This window comes from Notolabrus celidotus, chromosome 23, assembly GCF_009762535.1.
Source record: "Notolabrus celidotus isolate fNotCel1 chromosome 23, fNotCel1.pri, whole genome shotgun sequence".
NCBI lineage: Eukaryota > Metazoa > Chordata > Actinopteri > Labriformes > Labridae > Notolabrus > Notolabrus celidotus.
Window position 1 is genome coordinate 9,007,122 of NC_048294.1, and position 18,854 is coordinate 9,025,975.

The window sequence follows — 18,854 nt, forward strand, 5'->3', positions numbered from 1 at the left end:
ATCTTGAAAAGGCCATGCCTGAGGGGGTAGTACTATCAAAAGAGTTCCAGGAACTATGGGGGATAGTGTCTGCAAGCTGAACGTTTCTGATTGGTCCGGCATTCGCAGTGTTTTTATTGTGCCCACCATGTTTAAAAGACAATAACTGAACGCTGCAGTGTTTATTTTTTCATTGTACTCTGATCCTGCATTTCAACATTCTTTTGAGATGGAGCAAAAAGCCACAATAACCTTTTAACTATGTTATTTATAGTCTCATGTATCTGATATTAACCATCTTATTGTATCAGAAATTAACCTCAATCCAGTTTTGAAAATTTCCTTTTAAGGTTTTGAAAATGTTGAAAATGACAGTAGGTGTGACATGGGCGGAGTTATGGTTGGATATTTATGACACTCTAAAGTCCAGTCCTGTGAATTCATTGCATGCCGTGCCTTTTCACAATAAGCCCTTCCTGCTGCCATGCCCCCTTTCAGCCAGATGGCAAAAAAAACAGAAAAACTAATCTTTACCTACACAACTCATGAAAACTGATTAGTGTTAAATCTCATATTTCAAGTACAGATAGAAGAATACTAATTTTACTTTCTTTTCATTGTTTACATATTTTAAAATAGCATGACACGCCTGCCCCAAACACAATAACAAGCTCTTCTTGTTCTGTATTCATTCTACTGTCAAAACATCACCTTGTAGAAATCCCCAGCTGTTCTTGTAAACACCTCAGACTCTAGTTTTGTCTCAAGACGAATTGTTCAAGACGAGAGAGCTTTAGCTTCAATGGCAGGCAAGTAGGTTTTGGTTTTTACATAGTGGATTAAAATGTTTAGCCGTACGAAATATTTTATATTCTGTTAAGTGCAGCCTGTGTCTGGTATTTCAGACTATATATCACGTTGATATTGGTGGTTTGATAAAATCTTGACAACTAATCATTGTACCTGTGCCAGTCTGTTAACATCCACATTATGGGTGTGTTAGCATGTTGACAGTAGTATTTTGAATTAAGCCCCATTATGCCACAGTCTTCCAAAGCTGCTAGCATTGCTATACACTTTAAGTCTTGTGCTGTAATGAATTTAAGGTGAGCACATCATTTGCACGAATACTGTCCATATCAATTCATATCATTTCATCCTATTAGCTATTATGTTTAATTTCTGTCTGTAGTAATTTAATGTTTTGAATGTTGTCTTCTTTCTGTGGTCTTAAGATTAAACCATTCCTCTGACTACGAACAACAATATGGTTCAATAATTCCAAATAAGTTATGTGACCCATCACCTCAGTAAGTAAGGAAGTTTTACATTTCAATATATGCTCTTTGGCTCCATCTACAGGTCAGCCAGTGAGAATTACTGTGGTTGCTGTATGGAGAGTTCAGGTGAAACCTACACCTAGACCCCCAAGACTGTCAGGTGAGTATTATATTACTAATATTACTAATATCAACACTCTGCTGTTAATCATGTCTTTGCCAAACTACCAGATTATACTGATATTGCATTGTGTGATATTTTGCTTAAATTAAGTCCTCAAAAAAGATGTCAAAACGTTGAAGGGGTTTTCTTCAGCGTACTGTAAATAATCTCATCTGACAACTTCCCCATCACAATGATTTAGGCATTGGAAATTTCAATCAAAGGTTGTCCATTTGCTGTTGCCGTTCATATCTGCTATTTATTGACATAAAAACATCATAAAGGATGCAAATGTGACTTTTTAATCTAACGTCACTAGTTTGAATTTAAGATTTTGTTCAACCTGACCCTAACCTGGGGAGCAGAGGCTCAGTCCATTGGGACTTTGCTTGAGAACCAGAGGGTCGCCAGTTCAAGTCCTGGCATGGACCAAGTTTGGCAATTGGACCAGTGGCTGGAGAGGTGCTGGTTCATTTGCCTGGGCACTGCCAAGGTGCCCTTGAGCAAGGCACTGAACCCCCAACTGCTTGGGTGTTGCTGGTTGATTGCAGCCTCCTCACTCTGACATCTCTCCATAAGTGCATGATCGTAGCATGTTTGTGCATGAGTGTATGTAAAAAGAAACCCCAGAGTGTAAAACTTGAATTTCCCTCATGGGGATTAATAAAGTACTTTCTTCTTCTTCTTCTTCTTCTTCTTCTTCTTCTTCTTCTTCTTCTTCTTCTTCTTCTTCTTCTTCTTCTTCTTCTTCTTCTTCTTCTTCTTCTTCTCCTAGTTGCAGCTACAGTCGGATGGAGTGTCTTAACTCTGGCACAAATCACCTTTGGTCAGTGTGCTCTTTCTCTAACATTATTTTGTTATCTCTGTACTATAAGTATGCTTTTTTATATTATTAATATACATCCACAGGTGCTGTGTATCTTCAGGAGTGCCCTCAGCAGCCAAATATTCCCAAATACCTGTTAGGACTGGCTTTGACTCAGCTGCTGTTGGTGCCATTCGTAACCCTCTCATGTGAGAGTGATGGAGCTCATCCGAAGCAGCATCCCAGAGGTGTCAAAGCCTGTCTGCACGGTGTCATAGAGTTACTGCGCTTCATTTTGACCCTGGCAGGTTAGAATGAAAACATCACAAAAGCCAACTTGTTGCATCTCAAGTTAAAAAGACAACTCCTGAATGTTTTTTTTTTTTACAGGTGATGTGTGGATCCTCTCGGTATATCAGCCCAACTACGATCCTGCAGCTGCTGATGGGCTGTACTGTAATAAGAACCTGTACACATTTGCTTTCTGGAATGCAGTGTGGGAGATGTTTGTAATGTGGCTTGTCCTCGCCACACTCTGCAAAGGTCTGTTGTGCGGTGTGATCATGAGTCCTGTACCAACCAACAATGGCTTAAACAGCAATGTATAAGGCCTGGAGCAAAGTCCAAAAGAGAAGAATTATATGTCTCAGCTGTGTTTTAAGAGACGGTCAAAGTTTTTTGTTTTCAAAAATTATTAAAAATGTGTTTTGACTGCAAAATTTTTTTACAAATCTCAATGTCTAACATGCAAAGGTTAAGTTTGGCCAACATTCTGAAACCCATTACATTGATCTTGATATCACATAATCCATGAAATGTATTTATTGGATCAAAATTATCAACACTGTTAGTCATTCTTTAATAAGCTAATTCACATTTTGTATTTTCCTTTTAATCATGGTTACGGTTCTTTGACAGTAATGTTGATTGTTTTTCTGTTTGCAACTTAATTTTAAAGAAAATGTCATTATTGTGTGTTTGAAGGCTATATCTTAAGTAATTTACCATTTTTGTTCTTAGAAATGGGTGGAGTCATTAAATACATGAGTTTTTCTCTTTAACCACCTCTTTTTGTCCGATTTTATTGCTTAATATGATAATAATAGTTAATAATAGTTCAATAATTGCCATTGCCAATGCCTTGCCATTGTTTCATTTCTGCTTCTTTCTTGTTTTTCAATCGCTGTAAAGCACTTTGGGTTGCATCTGATTTGTATGAAAGGTGCTACATAAATAAAGCTTGATTGATTGATTGATTGATTGATTGATTGATTGATTGATTGATTGATTGATTGATTGATTGATTGATTGATTGATAATTTTCCTGTAATAATAAAAGGTTTTATTGTAGCCAAATTGGAGCTTTCTGGGTCCTTGGTTTGAATGTTACAAAGGTACACAAAGACCAGTTTGTTAGCTTAGTTACATCAAAATATTAAGTCTTAACATGGGACTGGGTCAGTTTCATCATTGTTAAAATCAAAGTTTTATTCCAGATGTTTTATTATTTATCAGGCAGTATCAATGGTAGGTTTTTACTGTCTATTCTTTTTATTCTTTAATATTTTAATATTTTATATTTCTGATATTTTATTGTTTTAATCTTTTACATTTTGCCGCTTTTAGTACTCTTTTTTATCTTAACCTTTTTTATTTTCCTTTCTGTCATTTCTTCTTGCAGTCACCTCCCTGCAGGTTATTGTGTTTTTATTATTAATTTTATTATTTTTCATTCTCTTCCTCACATTTTTCTTTTATTGTCTTCTATTTATAAAGCACTTTATAACCCTGTTTGAAAAGTGCTTATAAATAAAGATTATTATCATTGTGACCGTTGGTTCATAATCCGTTTCATTTAATTCCAGAGAAAACTGACAAAATTAAAATCGTATCTGGTCACCAGGTCACCACACACAGTCCTGTCCCCAGCGGGCTGATGACGCTGGTGCTCAACCAGCCAATAACGTGAAGGTAAACAATGCGGGGAAAGCGATATAGCCTGAATCAGCATCCACTTTAAACCAATAACAGAATGGTCATCCTTTTCCCTTGGTCACGTGACGGTCCGGCTATCAAGAGTACCAGAGTCCAAAACTGCCCTCTAAAAACTGTGGACACTCTTCTTCTACCATGACAGGTAAGTCCTCCACTCTAAGCGTTCTCATTGTTACTTGCAACATTTCTCATCATTGCAACACTTCTCATTGTTTATTGCAACATTTTTATATGAAATGTTGCTGTTTCTGTTTCTGTTTCCGTCATGCGCAGACACAATTAAAAAGCTCGTGTCAGGGTGCCTGCAGGCCCGGGACAGGGCATACTGTCCGTACAGCGGGTTTTCTGTCGGTGCCGCCGTATTGACAGCAGATGGCGCTATAATTACAGGTAAAAACCCAACAGGTGACTTCGCCTTTCTTCTGAGTACACCTAACAAAACGGACTGAAAACTACGGAAGAGGATTAGGGCCACTGAAAACAAAAAAAATTAAGGTCAAATTAGAATTACATTATTATTATTCTGAGAAAAAAGTCAGAATTCTGAGAAAAAAGTCAGAATTCTGTCTACTTTTTGTCTGAACTGAAATTAGTCAGTGGAAACAGTTTTTTTTTTTAAGAATCTCACTTTGAAAATATCCAAAATCATCACTAATATGCTACATTTTCAATTGCTTTTATATTGAAATTCCACATCAGGTGTAGCTGTAATTGGCTGCATCACATTTGAGGTTTTCTCCTTACTGTCTGAATCAAAACGTATCTGTGGAAACTTGGATTTATTTTAATGCCAAATATATAATTACCAGGCACATTTTTATATCTCAGATGGCTTTTATTTTGAAATCCACCAGACATCTGACTTTAATCTCAGAATTCTGACTTTTTTCTCAGAATTATAATAATAAAAAAATTAATTTGACCTTATTTATTATTATTTTTGAGAGGAGCCATTATGATGCTTGAGTTTTTTCACTTTTGAGATTTTAAGAAAATTTTGCTCATACAAAAATTTTCAGAATGGTTTATGCCCAAAAGAGGTGTTTTGAATATTAAACCAGTGCAGCTCACATTATACAGAGGTCATATTTTACAACTTTTAAAATATTTAAATGTTTCATTTAACACTGTGAAATAATCCTGAGTGGTTTGTATCATGTGTTTTCAGGCTGTAATGTGGAGAATGCCTCCTATGGTCTCACAGTGTGTGCTGAGCGAACCGCCATCCAGAGGGCAGTGGTGGAAGGACACAGACAGTTCACTGCCATTGCTGTAACATGGTGAGACTCTCACTAGCATTGCATTACATTGAAAAATGCTGCTCAGTGCATTTTGCATTCATCTGCCTGTTTCTGTTTTATGTCTGTAGTGATATCAAAGACCGTTTTGTCGGGCCGTGTGGAGCATGTCGACAGGTTCTTATGGAGGTGAGGCATCTCGTTTATTATCTCGTGATTGGCAGGTGATCTCTTGTAAAAAGTGTTGGAACGTGTTGAGTAAATTCTGTCCGTAAGTGTGCTATAAAAACCAACATACCATAAAAGTACCTCGTTAGATATTTTGATTGATCTTAAACTTCATGGAATTTGAGACTTGATAAAACACTGACTCAACCCTGTGACACCTGTTTTGTATATTGCATTAGAGTGTGGGTGTTTTTAAATTAAGACACACTGTATTTTACAGCATTAATACTAATAATAACCAATAATGTTGTAGCTTCCTCAAAAAGTAGAGCAGCAGTGAATCAGTCGTTCTTAGATAAGGTATCCTAGAAGAAGTGATCTTTTGTCTATTTTCTACCTTTGTAATTAAACTAAAACATTTAAGCGTGTGTCAGAGAGAGAAGCTCCCACAGGAATACATTTCCAACCTTTGTTTTCTTTACATTCATTTTTGAAGTCATGATGAGCTTATAAAAACCAACCTGCAAAATCTTGGTTTCACAGCACATTTGGCATTGCTGAGTTAAATACAAAATGCATCCAAGGGAGTGTGGGATTTTTAGTAAACTGGATGCAGTAACATTTCTAGAAATTGTGAATGTTTTATTGGCTGATTCCAGTGTTTTTGGACTCACAGTTTGTCAATAATTTGAAGGTAAACAACAATAATTAGATACAGAATTGTAAATACATTGTATGTCAGTATTTTCTCCTTTCAACTCAAGCTTCTCTCTCCCTCTTCACAGTTTGGAGCAGATTGGATTGTATACTTGATCAAGCCTGATGGATCTTACAAAGAAACCAGCCTCAATGAACTGCTGCCTCACGCATTTTCCTCTGAACACCTTGCAAAGAAATGAGGAGACTACACAGCCGTTTATTCATTTTATGGTTGTTGTTGTTGCAAGCTAGTCTTGAGATGTGTTACAAAAACACTGCAAATTGATAGAAAAATGAAATAAACACATCCTCCTAAATGTGCAGTCTTCTTTTATTATTTTTATTATTACTCAATTCAACTCAGCTCAACTCAACTTTATTTATAAAGCACCTTTCATACATAAAAACATGTAGCCCAAAGTGCTTCACAGAGTAAAAGACAGTCAGAAAACAACAGCAATGGTAAAATTCTAAAAGGCATGATTAAAAAAGAAATACTTGGTTTAGATAATAATGATTAAAAAAACCAAAATTATAATAATGCAGTCCAGGGCTAAAATAAACTACTCCAAATTAAAAGCTAGATTAAAAAGGTAAGTCTTAAGCTTACTTTTAAAAACACCTATTATCGGTACATTGACTATTGCAACTGGAGTAAGACTGGTCCCTAATGCTTGTACTGTTTCGTTTGGTGTGTCTCCTCCTCTGTCTGCTCTTTCTCCAGCCAAGAAGGACATGTTAGCTTTTACGACTTTGCTGGCCAGAAGGCTGATATTGTTAAATTGGAAGTCCTCTGCCCCACCTACCCATTCGAGCTGGATCAAGAGTGTGCTCTATTTCCTTAAACTTGAAAAGATTAGGCTGACCCTGGGTGGCAAGGCTCACATCTTTTAAAAAAAATCTGAGACCCTTTCTTGTCTCATGTTGAGAGCTCGGCTTGCTGTGTGTCTTTAGACTGAGCATCAACATGGTGTGTCTTACTATGTTTGGATTATTGCTTTCATCTGTTTGTTTTTATTATACTTGCTTTTTATCTTATGTTTTCCATTTTTGGAATTCTATCTAGTTAGTCTGGAGGGAGTATGTGTCGGGGTGGGGGGTTATTTGTTGTTTTGTATTTCGTATGTCATTTGTATGTTTCTTTGTTCCAAAAAAAAAAAAGGAAAATGCTGTTCCACATATTGGCGCCAGAGTTTCACAACCTGGCTTTCAGCGTTAGTGTGATTAGCTGCAGTTTTAGACTACGGTAGTGTAACCTCCTCCCACAGCTCCACAGTAATCATATCTTTCATATACTCTTCTTTCTGTCAGTGTATCTCAGTAAACAGGTAACAGGTTTAGATACTTCCATTGCATGTATTACAGAGAAATGGTACCAACATATTCACATGTTTTCAACTCGCTTTAAGTTCCTCTGCTGCTTCATCACTCTGTCTGGTGTCTCCTTTGTCCATTCTGTCACTTCTGTGTACTGTTTATGCAGCCTAGAGAAAAAAGTAGCATGTGCAAACTTCTAATTTTGGATGTGACTGTTTTTCGATGTGAAAATCAATAAACAAAGTTTAAAAAAAACAAAAAAAAAACACCTATTATCTTATAATTATTATCATTATAATTTATTACCATTGTTTTTTTATAATTATTATTTTGTAACCATTAACATTTTTTTGTATTTTATTTTTTATTTGAGTATTATTCTAATTTTTTTTTTAATTGTTGATATTATTATTTTTTTATTGATATAATTATTATTACTGGTAGTAGTAATAGTAGTACTAGTATCAGCAGTACCAGTAGTACCAGTATTATATAACAGAGAATTTACCAGAGCTCTGAAGATCTGAAGGCGACATCTCCAGAAGCCAGCTCACGTCACGAAAGTGGGCGGAGTCAGGAATCTGTTTCCGGAAACATGGAGGCTGTAGTGAGTGATGTTGTAGCTCCCGAAGACCTTTTGGTGAGTAAAGACACCATTTAACGCCTTCCTTTCCCTAAAAGAGACCCGAAAAACTCAAAACAGACACTTTGTTAGATTATTAAACCCGCTTTACTTTCGTTAAATGAAGAATTAAGGGGAAACTGGACGTGTAGGAGGAGACTGTCGCGTGACCCAGCGAGCTAATGCTAATGATGTTTACGATTAAAATCGAGGCAGGTTGATCTTCTAATGACGTTTGATGGATTAATATGAAACATAAGCACTCCAGGTTCAGATGTTTGTATACTTTTGTGACATGGATTCCGTTACAGATGGAGATAACTGTTATTTTTGCTTTTGTTTACTCATTACATCATTCTGTGATTCACCTGCCAAAAGTGACGTAAAGTTGAAATAATGTGTCACTTTCTTCCAGTATGGTCACGTTATGTATAACGGGGTTTTATTATTGTTTCTGCAGAAATTCGAGAAGAAATACAACAACGAGCTGGTGAAAGGAGCTGTCTCCAAAGAAACAAAGTTTGAATATGCTTGGTGTCTGATCAGGAGTAAATACACAGACGATATCAAGAAGGGAATCGTGCTCTTGGAAGGTAAGTTAATAGTCAAAGTGAAGTCCCAACTCAACTCATTTTTATCTATATAGTGCTTCACAAAAGTGCTTCACAAAAGTGCTTCACAAAAGAACAGAGACAATAAGCAACAGCAACAGATAAAATGATACAAGACTCAAACAAGATAGAGGAATGTGATGTGAAATACTTTAGAAATAAAAATTCAAATAAATTCAAATATATACCAGAAGAATAAAATATTTTAAAAAAAGACGATAATAGAATAACTTAGAATACAAAAAATAAAAATGTATGCTTAAACAATGGTCATAAAAGTATTAAAAGTAATAATGCAGTCCAGGGCTTAAAATGAAATTACTCCAAGATAAAAGCCAGATTATAAAGGTAAGTCTTAAATTTACTTTTCAAAACTTTATTTAAAAAATCACCCAGAGACATGACGCAGTTCTGTATAACTGACTCCTATGATTCAGATTCAGATTCAGATACCTTTATTAATCCCAGAGGACAATTTGGTTTATTTGATTAGATTTGATTTGATTTAACCTTTATTTAACCAGGTAAGCCATTAAGAACAAATTCTTATTCACAGTGACCGTTTTGAGGGTTAAAGGGTAAATAACGAACAGCGGCAGCAGGAGCAGCGTACAAGCTTGTCGATAAACAACACAAACAATAACAAACAAACAAACAGTCAACAGTCAACATGTCAGTGACAACAACAGTGCAAGATAAGGCTTGTCATAAAGAGTAAAAGAATGTTAAAATAACTTTAAAAAAGAAAAAACAAAAGCTCAGCTTGGACTGGGTTGAATGAAGGCATTATAAAAATGGCAGATTAAGATATCATTGGTCAAATAGTCCAGCAGGAAAAAATTCCCAATCCAATCCACTTTATTTATATGTCACATTTCTTTAAACAACAATAATAATAATAATAATAATAATACTTTTTATTCATAACCCACTTGACATTAAGAACAAACCCCAAAGTGCTACAAAAAAATCATAAAAGCAGCAAAGGTAAAAACAAGGTTAAAAACAGACGATAAGAACAGCCCAGTTGAGGTTATCCCTTTTTTAAAGTTGTATTTTCAGGCATTTGCACCTTTTGTCAGAGAGTATAGGACAGAGGATAGATGAGGAGACCAGGAGAGAGAGATAGGGGAGTGACACGCAGGTTGCAAAGCGAACCCCGGCCTCCTGCATGAGGATTAAAGCGTCTCTACTTGAGGTGCACGACTGAACCCTGTTTTAATCATTGAATGTTTCTGTTCTCATCATTTTTTTATTTTATTAGAACTCGTCCAGAAATCATCAAAGGAAGACTCCCGGGACTTCTTGTTCTACCTTGCTGTGGCGTACTACAGACTCAAAGTGAGTGTCCACCTTAAGTCCGGACAGTAGTGACTGTTAATTGAAAGCTTTGTGCATTAAGGTTGCCTCTATTAAAGTTAATGCATCTTTTAAAATCTTCAATCATCTGAGAGTACTTTCTTTTCCCTCCTGCTCTGTTCTCCTTCTAAGGAATATGAGAAAGCTCTGAAGTACATCCGGACTCTCCTGAAAAACGAGCCGGGGAACAAGCAGGCTCTGGATCTGGAGAAACTCATCGACAAGGCTTTAAAAAAAGGTAACAGCACATGTTGCATGCAACCTGACTTCATCAGTTATAGTGTTTAAAAACAAAACTCTGACACTCACTTGTTGTCGTCTAGATGGCCTGGTTGGAATGGCGATTGTCGGGGGGATCGGCGTCGGCGTGATGGGTTTGGCGGGCCTCATCGGCTTGGCCGTATCGAAGGGAGCTGCTAAATCCTAACCCCATGTGCAGGACTACATGTCCTCGGTTTGCTGGACTGACACACTGACCCTCCCCTTCGCATAAAATATTAAAAGTTTGCGGCAAAAGCTCCAAAGAATTCCTCAAGGATTTTCAAGGTTGAATATAAATAATCTACATTAAAGGGTTTGAAGAATAACCTGTTTTCATACTTTGGTTTAGCTTCATACAAACATATGACTTTGCTCAGCTGTCTATTCAAACACAACACACTGCACTGTTAATTATTTCTGTATATAAATCAGAAGAGTCAAGGTGCGGCTCACTTTAATCTACTTTCATAGCTGATATGCACCTCAGCCTAAACTTTCTACGTTGACATTTACATTTGTTGAAACAAGCCGTGATAGAAGTGCAGTTGTTGATCTGTATCTGTGTAATTGCGTTGTTTAGGAAAGTGTTACGGCTGCTGGAGAAAGTGTAGCTTGTCATGCCAAACGCAACACACAGAGTAGAGGTTGCAGAGTTTGCCACGCTGAGGGGATGAGATGATGTTTGCATTGATTCAGAACCAGAGGTGTCGTTTCTTGTTCTGAATACTACTTTAAATTAAAGGGAGGCGACGCACTTGCTATAAATGAATATTTTATTCTGTAAATTGCATCATATTATTTACCTTTGTTGCATTTAATGGGTTGTGTTTTCCATCTTATTAAATAAAAAAAAATTTTGAACTAAAATGAGATTTGTCTTATCAAGGAGTGAACCCTTTGCACTGATGTGGTCTGTGGTCTGTAGCATCACGTTTTGTCTCGCCTATACTCTTTACTAGCCGGCCTCTCTGTATGCAAATTCAAAGATGATCCAGCAGCCCGACTGGTTTTCAACCAACCTACGGATCACACTGCTGCTCATTTCTCTCCAATGGCTTCCAGTTGCTGCTCCCATCAAATTAATAACCCTACGTCATGCTTACAACAGCAACTACAACAGCTCCTGCCTACCCCTTGCCCATGTTCTACACTCCTTCCCAAACGCCACAGCAGGGGTTCCCAAACTTTTAGTCCATGACCCCCAAAATGTAGGCTTACCTACATGCACGAGTGGCTGTGTTTTCTGTGCTTTTATGAATTAGCCTGCTGCTTGTGTTAATTAACTGTTAACTAACCCTAACCTCAGGAGTCGTCTGTCAAGAAAGACAGAAAATGAATAAAAGAAAAATGAATTTGCATTTGAATTCAGCAGAATTTATGATTTCTTGGGTAGTTTTTGTTGTCATTATGATTTAAAAAGAGTAAGCACAGTTGTTTGACAATAAATGGCTTCACCCAACCACTAACCATGAGTGAAAAAGTTTTTCTCTTATCATTCATATTCTCTGAAAACTGGCCAAAAAAAATCACAAATTCTGCCAGGGTATGTAAACTTATGAGCACAACTGTATATTTACAAGAATGGGTAAAATATGCAATTTTAGATTACTTAAAACAAAAAAACTTTCTGGAAGACATCTTTCAACCCCCATTAGTGTGTTGCCACCCCTACTTTGGGAACCCCGTGCCTAAGGGATGCTCCCATATCAACAGGGCGCCAAGTCAGAAGCTAGACTCTTCTCCTCCACAGTGGTGGAATGAGTTTCCCAACTACACTGAGCAGAGTCCCCTTCTACAGAAATGAGTTGAGAGAGTTAGACCCAGCTTTTCCTGTCTACTGTAGATCCGTGATTTACTTACTCTCAGATGTAGGTACAACAAAAAATTCCTGCAAGTTTCCAAAAATTCCTAAACATTTCATAAGAAAGTTTCTTATATCTCAAAGGTTTTCTCAAAATTCCTCAAAAAGTATGCACTAACAGTGAACACAAAATATCCCTATATGCAGACGATATAATTATATATATATAACAGAACCAGAGAACTCAATTCCATCTTTATTAAGTACATATTAAATTATTTTGAAGATATTCAAGATATAAGATACATGTATTCAATCAAATGCTTGCCTTTAACACATGACGCCAACAGAAAACATATACAAATGTTGTCCACCAGTAAGTTTTTAATATTTAGGTTTAAATATCACTTCCAACTTAGACGATTTGTTCAAAGGAAAATACAAACCCCATTATATCTGCAAGCTGTTTCAATGACGCTGGCTCTTGTGAACACTTAAAATAAAGAAAGATTAAAATTGATGCAAATTTTAGAAAATTCCCCAACATTTTTAGGTGGAGGAACTTGTGATTTTCCGTTATTTAAACCTGCATCCTTTTATTGAAGATATTTAATTGATGGTGCAAAGTCCATCCTTATCGTTGCCATTTATTGACATTATTAAATGTACACCGAGCAGAAGAGCACATTCTGATCTCTATCTAAGTGAGTCTTCAACACAAAGATAATGCCGTAACCGTCTGAACAAAAAAAAACGTGCCTGCCCTACTTCCCTCGCCAGCCGATCGTCCTCACATCTTGACCTGCGGGTGGATTCATGTCGCCGTTTTACAACAGGACGGCTCACGGAGGCTATCAGTGGTGTGTGGCGTTATCAGCCTCGTGCGGTGTTACTCATTAACCGACCTGACGGGACCGAAACTACACAGGGGGGGGACGGATCGATGGGAACAATAAGCTGCTTTGGTGTGAAAGAGGTGATGGAGTGGGTGAAGGGGAAATAGGACTCAGATAAAGTTCTCAAAAATTGGATTCGAAATCCAAACGAGGGCAGAAAACAAACGTAATAATTAACCACAAACTCTTACATGAATGATTCCCTCAGAGTAATTCAGGTACGCATCAGTGAGTTTCAGTCACAAAGGCCAATGTTCATTGAGTGCCCACTGATTTAGACACAGCCGAGGGAATACGTCAGAGAACACGGTGTATTGGTTGAGTTACACCCTGTTTACATGTCATCACAGTAATTAGAAGTTACTGTGTAATCCAAATGAGCAGCAAACATTTTAATCACACAGACAAAGGCAGTGCATGTAGATATCTGACTAGTTATAAGGTGATTTTTATATGGAACATTTCCTCCTCTTGCCTCTTTTCATCAGTGAAGGTTTGTAGATTTTATTTGCAGAGCATCGATCTCTGAAGGGATTAACAGGAAAACAGTCCTTATCTTTATCGACACAGATAACAAACTCTATCTGTAGATTTTATCTTTGATACAGTCACGTTTACTTGTTTCGTGGTTTCCTGGATGCAGAAACAAGCTTGTAGGGAAGAATGATGAAGCATTTTGTGATCCCTCAATCAGAGCGCATAAAAAAGCCCTTTAAATGTCTGCTTTTAAAGGTTCAAATTCCTTCAGCCTTTTTAGCCATGCGGACACATTGCATCTTCATTCTTGTGAAGAGTGAACAGACCCATCCCATTTCCCCTCATCCCAGCATTTATCAATGAATCAATCAATCTTTATTTGTATAGCGCCAAATCACAACATAGTTATCTCAAGACGCTTTTACAAACAGGTCTAGACCGTACTCTGTTCAATTATTAACAAAGACCCAACATCAAGACAAGGTAAGACTTAGTCTGATCTCATCCTTATCCACCATGAGCAGAGCACTTTGGAGTATTTAGGAAGTTACAGCGGCAAGGAAGACTTCCTTTAACAGGCAGAAACCTTGAGCAGAACCAAACTCATGTTAGACAGACATCTGCCTCGACTGAGTTGGGTTTGGAAAGAGGGATAGAGGAGGATAAGAGCTAGAGATGATAGTGGTGAGACGGATAGTAGTAGATGTAGCCGCTGGAGTCTGGAATGTCCACAGCGACTCGGAGGAACCTACGAGACAAGGGAGCTCAGGGAATCCAGAAAGGTCTATGGTTAGTAACTTTGATGGGACGGGGAGAGTTACAGTTAGTGATTGGGGAGATACCAGTGTGTCAGTTTCCCCCGGCAGTCTAAGCCAATAGCAGCACAACTAAGAGCTGGCCCAAGCCTGAGACAGCCCTAACTACACTACCAGTCAAAAGTTTGGACACACCTTCTCATTTAATGTTTTTTATTTATTTTAATTATTTTCAACATTGTAGATTAATACTAAAGACATCAAAACTATGAAATAGTCTGATTTTGCCATAATCTGGATTACAACAGTAGTCAAATAGGGCCATCCATTGTGTGCTAACCCTACCTCTGAACAACACAACTGATGGTCTCAAACACATTAAGAAGGCAAGTCATTCTACAAATGAACTCTTGACAAGGCTCATGTTAATTAGAAACCATTCCAGGAGACCACTTCATGAAGCAGACTGAGAGAATACCAAGAGTGTGCAAAGCTGTCATGAAGGGAAAAGGGGACTACTTTACAGAATCTAAAATATAAAACATATTCTGGTTTGTTTAACACTTTTTTGTTAATTAAAAAATTCCATATATGTTCTTTCATAGTTTTGATGTCTTTGGTATTAATCTACAGTGTTTCAAATAATTAGAATAAATACAAACCCTTGAATGAGAAGGTGTTTCCAAACTTTTGACTGGTAGTGTATAAGTTTTAATCGAAAAGGGAACATTTTTAAGCCTACTCTTAAAAGTAGAGCCTATCTGTCTCCGACAATATCTTCCACATGGTCCCGAATGTCCCCTATCATCCATGCATGAATGGAGGCAGATAGGCAGTTGAGAGCAGGAACATCACAAGAGTCATAAAGCAGGCACCTCCCTTCACTCATGTGCCATCCAGTTCATCCAGCGCCACCTTTGAATGGGTTAACAGTTAGTCAGGGCGTCCCAGATACTAGGATTTATTTAGGTCACGTGATTATGAATTATCCCAGTCGTGATCCATATTCTTATTACAGATAGACCAGCACACAAAGACATGCTTTAGATATCCAGTCTGTCGTCCACCTTGTTCATCTTTATGACTCGCTGATCTCACCCCTCTTTAATTAGCTTTTCCAAGAAAGTGAATGAAAAAGTTACGGGCTTATCTGCTCTTCCTCAAATCACATAAAGTTTGTTTTCACAGGCCGAACCTCTGTGGTCCTCACATCATAATAAAAAAGACAAACACATTAGCAACAACACGGTCAAGTGAGCTGTAAAAAATGGACTTGGCAAACAGCTCTGCCATAAACGAACATTTATGGCAGGATGGGATCCAGTCGTCAAAAGAGTTGTCAAGTGGAGATGAAGCAGGCTTCGATGCCAAAGTTAGACATAAACATTGAAACTTACAGGATTGTCTTGTTGTAGAATATTTGCTCTTTTACTAGAAGGCAGATTCATTATCACGTTTTAATCATGTCAGCAGAATTGCAGCGTCACCCAGCTTCACCTTGTTTGGTTCAGACTCGAGGTTACTGACAGTTGATTGCTTCTTAAAGATCTCGAGGCCCTGAGTTAAATATTCTTTGACGTGAGCAGAATTGCGTTTCAGCCCATGGTTATTGAGTGATCCATAAACTTGAGGCAGGGCTTTATTATCTATGCTTGAAGTAGTGTACAATGTAAAGAACAAATGTGTTAGTTCTCTTGGTTCTCATTAGAACTGAAGTAGCAGTTTCAGACAAAACCAGACATAGAGGAAAGCAGTCCAGCCAACTGGAAATGAAAACACTACATATTCTGGACATCTTAGCCTCGGGTTTTGTTGTGACTGCTCTGTGTTTGAGAAAATAAAATATAATACTGATTTAGTTTTGCCTTAATGTGGATGCCAAAGCTCAGATCTTAGTTTACTAAAACATAAAATTACTTTATTTAGACTTTATTCTGAGGGAACAATGACCCACATAGCAGAGAGGTCTGGGCCAGATCTGGTGTCAAGCCGATACTGCTGGCTGACTGCTGGCGGGCCAAGTGGTGTAACCGGACGTGGGCCAGGTCTGGCAATGATGGCATTGTATATATGATGGCATGCCACATCTGGCCCGATGGTGGCTTGGTTTATGTGGCCCAGATCTGTCCATGACACATCTGGGGCGATTAAGGTTGAGCTTGTGATTAAGCTGGCCCATGTCTGGTAAACTATATCTGGGCCACTTAAGGGCCGTCATTCTTTGCGGTATGTTGACCAAGTCTAAGTGTGTTGTGGGCCAGAACCAGGCCAGACCAATTTTGCTATGTGGGTCTTTGATTTAAAGAAATGTATTTGCATTCAGCTGCTTACTTGTTTAAGACAGGAAATTAAGGGACTGTGAGAACTTCATCAAATAGTACAAAAGGTAGATCAGAGTATCCTCTGCGTAACAAAAAACATTTACCTGGTTTTATGGCTGTTGAAAACACAGCTACAAAATTAATCCAGAAATCCATGTAACTGGACTTAAAGCTGCAGTTGGTTGGATTGGGGTTAAAAAACTTCACTTATTCTGTGCTGTGTTTGGCAAACAAAAAGTCTTAACACTCCAGCAATCTATAACTTCCAATTGCTCCAACGTTAGCTCCAACCAATCAGAGCCACTCTCCTAATTGGTCCTCCTACATCGTCCTGATTGAGCATGCACTATGATCTGTTTGTGGGCGGGGCTTATAGGAGCAGAGAAGGTGGGAGAGGGGTGTAGTGAGAGGGAAATCTGGTGTGGAGGGGTAGTGTTGACATTTGATATCTCTCCCTGAACTGATGCTTATTCCAGGACTACCAACAGCAGCTTTAAGTGTTTTACTGTCTATGTAAAAGTCACACTAATCCCTTTGTAAAGATTTCCCATAAAAGTGCAGAATCTGTAGCCTCCAGAAGTTATTAATGCGGATTGTATCGTCCACCAGTGTTTTAGAAACATAGTGGTTGAAGAATAGAATCCTGGGGAACTCCATATGTCAGAGTGACCTGCGAAGATTGACCTGCAAAGATTTACAACATAGGCAGCTACCTTTGAGATATGATCTGAGCCAGCCAAAGACCGTGTCAGATAGTCTCACCAATTCTTCAAGTCTGTCAGGAAGTTATTTATGGTCCATAGTTAGAAAATTGCACTGACTCAGCCAGCACCCACACTGAAGTTAATGAGGTCTTTTGATGTTGTCTCAGGCCAAAAACCAATGGAACACCATCTCCTCCAAGGTTGTGGTATTAATAGCAATGAATGTGGAGAATCTTGCCCAATTATTTTGGTACATTTGTAGTGGCCTTGGTCTGTTTCATACTTTAAAATACAGTATATCACAATAACATGTAGGGTTGAACACTCCTAATTACAAAAGAAAGGAAAATATATAAATATTCCCAAAGTTTGAGTATGAGGGATTGACTTATTAGTGTGAAATCAGGTATTCAGAAGAGCTATAGTTGTAGAAATATTGGGGGCAGTCTGACCATGATTTGATGAAATGGTGAAAAATAAGCAGGATTTGATGACTGAAAAGTTCACCATTGTTTTTCTAGTGTTTTTGAAGACAGGGGGAAAAAATACAGATAGCACAAAAGGTCCAGGCCTGTCCTGGGAACATTCATGAGTAGTGTTATCCTCGCGGTCAGGACCTTACACATATCAGTGAGAGTTTGTCGTATTTTATCACCTATCAGTTGTGCTAACTGAACATACTGTACTTTTATCAGGCTCAGGAAATAGAAGATTATGATAATGCTTTCAAACGGGGGGTGGTAAACGTCATAAGTGATATACTGTCTAGCTGATGATATCAGGGGAAGTAAGAGAGGAAAATTCTAGTAGGTCACACTGAGTAGCGATCAGGTCTTTACAATAGAAGAGAGGAGGGAATACTGGTTTGAGTTTGGGAGTGTTTTTTCCAGAGACAAAAGATTGGTGACAGGAAATGAAAAGTTTAGAGGGTCATAATTTAATTCCTGGCTGGATTAAGATGGGTTTGGTTTCAGAAAAATAAAGTCATTGCTTGATAAAATGTACTGTAAAGAAGGCAATTCAATCATGTTGATGTCACATCGCCGGGCATTAGCATTTCCCTTTCCACATTGTTCAGTATTTAAAGTTTAAGCAAAGTAGTATTATTACAACTTCACTTCTAATTGATGCTCCTTTGCCTCAGCTTCTCTTGTTCTGTCAAAGTTATGAAGACAGACATGCTAGGTTTCCAATCACAGAGCGTTGCATTACTGGAGAAAAAATAATTGTGATGGCAAATATGATGGTAACCTTCATATTTAAAATTAAGCCCTAGGGATTTCTGATTATTAAGGATTAGCTTGGAATTATGAAAAGCAGCAAAACATCCCAGCTAAACAGAGACTCTACGTATTGTATTGGTCATAGCCGGATTTTAGGACTTTATCAGAAGTTAATAACCC

General features: G+C 37.8%; 2 protein-coding genes across 3 annotated transcripts; both read left to right on the plus strand.

The window, feature by feature from the left end:
- Positions 1 to 4,124: 4,124 nt before the first annotated feature.
- zgc:103586 lies at positions 4,125 to 6,644 on the plus strand. 2 transcript variants are annotated; one of them, XM_034676927.1, is made up of 6 exons: positions 4,125 to 4,198; positions 4,305 to 4,364; positions 4,496 to 4,612; positions 5,391 to 5,502; positions 5,592 to 5,649; positions 6,414 to 6,644. In XM_034676927.1, exons 2-6 carry the CDS (start codon positions 4,358 to 4,360, stop codon positions 6,525 to 6,527), a joined length of 408 nt encoding a protein of 135 aa, XP_034532818.1. In that variant the 5' UTR covers positions 4,125 to 4,198; positions 4,305 to 4,357; the 3' UTR covers positions 6,528 to 6,644. The 2 variants fall into 2 exon arrangements, with proteins under 2 accessions (XP_034532818.1, XP_034532817.1); XM_034676926.1 differs by lacking the exon at positions 4,125 to 4,198 and having other exon boundaries at positions 4,205 to 4,364.
- A 1,515-nt stretch (positions 6,645 to 8,159) lies between these two features.
- Positions 8,160 to 11,364, plus strand: fis1 (fission, mitochondrial 1). Its single transcript, XM_034676925.1, has 5 exons — positions 8,160 to 8,284; positions 8,727 to 8,859; positions 10,142 to 10,218; positions 10,369 to 10,474; positions 10,560 to 11,364. Exons 1-5 carry the CDS (start codon positions 8,240 to 8,242, stop codon positions 10,661 to 10,663), a joined length of 465 nt encoding a protein of 154 aa, XP_034532816.1. The 5' UTR covers positions 8,160 to 8,239; the 3' UTR covers positions 10,664 to 11,364.
- Positions 11,365 to 18,854: the final 7,490 nt, after the last annotated feature.

What these genes read in the sequence shown, in the direction of transcription:
- zgc:103586 (XM_034676927.1), top strand. An exon ending in ACTGCCATTGCTGTAACATG is followed by an intron (nt 5,503 to 5,591) that starts GTGAGACTCTCA and finishes TTATGTCTGTAG; the next exon opens with TGATATCAAAGACCGTTTTG. An exon ending in GTCGACAGGTTCTTATGGAG is followed by an intron (nt 5,650 to 6,413) that starts GTGAGGCATCTC and finishes CCCTCTTCACAG; the next exon opens with TTTGGAGCAGATTGGATTGT.
- fis1 (XM_034676925.1), top strand. Translation starts at nt 8,240, where the DNA reads ATGGAGGCTGTAGTGAGTGATGTTGTAGCTCCCGAAGACCTTTTG. An exon ending in TAGCTCCCGAAGACCTTTTG is followed by an intron (nt 8,285 to 8,726) that starts GTGAGTAAAGAC and finishes TTGTTTCTGCAG; the next exon opens with AAATTCGAGAAGAAATACAA. An exon ending in GGGAATCGTGCTCTTGGAAG is followed by an intron (nt 8,860 to 10,141) that starts GTAAGTTAATAG and finishes TTATTTTATTAG; the next exon opens with AACTCGTCCAGAAATCATCA.